The sequence below is a fragment of the Rutidosis leptorrhynchoides genome, chromosome 5 (genome assembly GCF_046630445.1).
Source record: "Rutidosis leptorrhynchoides isolate AG116_Rl617_1_P2 chromosome 5, CSIRO_AGI_Rlap_v1, whole genome shotgun sequence".
Taxonomy (NCBI): Eukaryota; Viridiplantae; Streptophyta; class Magnoliopsida; order Asterales; family Asteraceae; genus Rutidosis; species Rutidosis leptorrhynchoides.
Window position 1 is genome coordinate 17,332,094 of NC_092337.1, and position 3,805 is coordinate 17,335,898.

Here is a 3,805-nt window from a genome sequence, read left to right on the forward strand (position 1 = left end):
TGAATTAACCGAGTAGTATCTACCCCTTTTCAATTCATACTTAATAGCTTAGTGCGAAAAAATATATTATGGTCTCCAAAATTCATATATATAATATATAAATTCTTTGGAAATAATGAGTTAATACTTCATAACTCATTATTCCAAAATACTCCTCGGTGATTGTGGTGTCGATATCGTCGGTGGTTATGGAGTTGGTGGAGCTTGTGGTGCTACATGATAAGGAGCAACCCACTACTTTTATATTGCAGCCTAATCATAAGCCCAAGTGCACTCACTGGAAAGTATACCACAGAAAGATTGATCAAGGGAAAGGAATAAGCATTTAGTTATTTTACTTGTTTGGAATAATATATAGGTAGTCATTGTGAGAGAATGTACTATCCTTAATTTTCACTTTTCTGTTAGAATTTCAGCCATGGGCTTGAGGCAGTGAGATACCAGAGATGGATCTCAACTGATTGTAACTTTTCTATTTTCATCATAAGAATAAAAGTACATCTTCCATTATCATTTCATTTTTCATATATAATCTGTTTCTACCAAATCCACTACAAACCTATTATTATTACATTGAATAAATCTGAATATCTATCATTGGTTCCATTGTTGGCTTCCCTACTGTCCATCATGGTGAATACAGAACAGCCTATTACCACTCGATTGTCTGCTCGCGTTGATGCTCATGAAGAGAAACTGGAGATTTTATCATCACAGGTGCAAGATCTCAGCACCACAGTTTCAAATCTTACCTCCTCGGTTGATTCCATGAAAGGTATACTCTCAGATCTAACAAAAACAATTGAAAAAATGATTGCTATCAACCTCACACACCACCCCAATAATCACCCAAAACTAAACTCAAACACTCGATACATTTTCTCTTCACCTTCTTCATCTTCCACTCTACCTACCGTTGAACAAGTCATCGGCTCTGGTCCAGAAATCATTCCCAACATAAACAATTTAATTCATGAAAATTATTTTGACACCTCATTATTTTCATTACCCAAAGTGCAGCTTCCTCTGTTTGAGGGCATCGATCCTAGGGGTTGGATCACCAAAGTCAAATTATATTTCCAGGTACACAACACCCCAATGAACCAGAAAATACATCTTGTTCAGATGTGTATGGAAGGAATCACACTAAATTGGTACACAAATCTCATTATCAAACAACCTCAAATCGATTGGGTTTCTTTCAGATCTAAGCTAATGACTCGTTTTAGTGGTACCAAGTTTCATAATCCTCACGAGGCTTTGGGTTCTCTCTATCAACATGACGATATTGAGGAGTATATCCAAGAATTTGAAGCTATCTCTGCCTTAATTCCCGATCAATCGGAAGAATAGTTCATCATGATATTTTTGAGAGGGTTAAAAGAAGAAATTCGCAACTGGGTGAGGGCACTTAACCCTAATTCCTCTGACCATGTTATTGAATTTGCCAGACACGTTGCCCTTGTAACTTCATCTAAGAGCCCATCTTCCACAATAGGTCCATCTGGTAAGCCCACCTCTACTTTTTCCAGCAACTATTGGACTCATTCTAGTAAGCGCAACTACACTTCATATCTAAAACATGATAAGCCCATCTACACTAATTCTGTTACCTCCAGGGCTACTCCTGTTACGACTCCTACTCCATCTACCACCATCACTAAGCCACCACCCACCTACACCACTCGCCACTTATCTAAACAAGAATGGGAAGACCGCCGACGCAAAGGCCTCTGTTATGGTTGAGGTTAACAATACACACCCCAGCATAAATGCACCGCTGGTCACCTCCGAATACTTCTTTTGGCTGATAATGATGATTTCATTCCAGAGAATGATGAGAGCACCCTTCAATCCATTGAATTAATTGAGGACCACGTAGATGGTGCGTGCCAGTCTCTCGAACACCAAGGTGTTCCTCTTGGGTCTTCTCCCCCTCTTCGCACAATTAAATTAATGGGTCAACTCAACGATTACACTGCTGTGATTCTTATAGATAGTGGGGCAACTCAAAATTTTATCTCTAATAAATTGGTTGATGCTTTAGGTTTACAAGTCACTGCTATTCCACGCCTGAACATTCGGCTAGGAGATGGAAATCTGATCAAAATTTCTGAGCAATGTAAGAACATTAATCTTCAATTTGGAAAGTTCAATTGTTTAGTTGATGCTCTTGTATACGATATCGGGCCACTTGACATCATTTTGGGCATAGCTTGGTTACACAGACTTGGAGATGTGGTTTTCAACTGGAAAACTCATCTTATTAGGTTATGGGATAAAGGTGAACACATCAGACTACAGGGGATTAACTCACCCTTGTTTGACTCAACCTCTCTTCAATCCTGGTTAAGTGGTCAACTATAACATCTCACAGTCGCTATTCCTTTACCCTCAGCTCTCAACTCCACTCAACAAGCCCAACTGGAAGGTCTGCTATCCACTTTTCAATCATTATTCCAGAAACCAGAAGGCCTGCCACCACCTCGCAATATTGAGCATACAATTAACCTCTATGATGGTCACAAACCAATCTGTGTACGACCCTATAGATACCCTTATCTACATAAAACAGAAATCGAAAGACAGGTGCAAGAAATGTTATCCCTTGGTACCATTTGGGTTAGCCAAAGTCCTTTCTCAAGCTCAGTTATCTTGGTCAAAAAGAAGGACGCCTCCTGGAGGCTATGTATCGATTACCGAGCCTTGAATAAAGCAACTATTCCTGACAAGTTTCCCATTCCTGTTGTTGAAGAACTGTTAGATGAACTTCATGGCACACACTTTTTCTCCAAAATTGATTTAAATTCTGGGTTTTACCAGGTAAGAGTACGTGAGCGTGATATAGAGAAAACTGCTTTCCGCACTTACGATGGACACTACGAGTTTCTCGTTATGCCTTTCGGCCTCCCCAACGCTCCCGCTACCTTCCAAGCATTGATGAATAAGGTCTTTCGTCCCTTACTTTGCAATGGTGTCCTTGTTTTCTTTGATGATATACTCATTTATAGTCCTACTTGGGAGCACCATATGAAATTACTCACTGATGTACTTTCTCTGTTACAATCACACGAGCTTGTTATCAACCTGAAAAAAGTAGTTTCGGTTTGAAATCAGTGTATAACTTTGGTCATATTATAGATGGACATGGCGTTTCTATGGATCCTCAAAAAATCGAATCCGTATTGCACTGGCCTACCCCTACCACGATTAAGGGTGTACGTGGTTTTTTGGGTCTCACCGAATATTACAGGAAGTTTATTAAGGACTACGGGAAAATTGCCCGACCTCTTACTGAGTTGACAAAAAAAGATAATTTCGGATGGAATCCACAGGGCCAAGCTGCCTTTGACGCCTTAAAACAACAGGTTATCTTAGCCCCAGTTTTGGCACTTCCAGATTTTAATTTGCCATTTGAAATTGAGTGTGATGCTTCGGGCCGTGGCATTGGTGCTGTTCTGATGCAATCCAAAATACCAATCGCTTACTTCAGTAAATCACTATCAGATACCAACCTATCCAAGTCGGCTTATGAAAAAGAAATAATGGCCTTAGCCCTCTCGATCTAACATTGGTGTCCCTACTTATTGGGTCGGCCATTCACTGTCTTCACTGATCAAAAAAGCTTGAAGCACCTACTCAAGCAAAGAATCACTACAACTGACTAGCAGAACTGGATTGCTAAGTTATTGGGATACGATTTCACAATTTGTTACAAGCCTGGGAAGGAAAATCGTGTGGTGGATGCTTTGTCCAGACTACAAGAACACAATGAACTCTCTACTATCCAAGGGATACGAATCTG

General features: G+C 40.0%; 1 protein-coding gene across 1 annotated transcript; it reads left to right on the forward strand.

Moving 5' to 3' along the window:
* The first annotated feature begins 3,158 nt into the window (after window positions 1-3,158).
* On the forward strand, window positions 3,159-3,569 carry LOC139848421 (uncharacterized mitochondrial protein AtMg00860-like). Its single transcript, XM_071838157.1, has one exon. The coding sequence runs from the start codon at window positions 3,159-3,161 to the stop codon at window positions 3,567-3,569; it is 411 nt and encodes a 136-aa protein (XP_071694258.1).
* Window positions 3,570-3,805: the final 236 nt, after the last annotated feature.

Excerpts from the sequence above, each read along its gene's own strand:
- LOC139848421 (XM_071838157.1), top strand. The coding sequence starts at position 3,159 with ATGGATCCTCAAAAAATCGAATCCGTATTGCACTGGCCTACCCCTACC.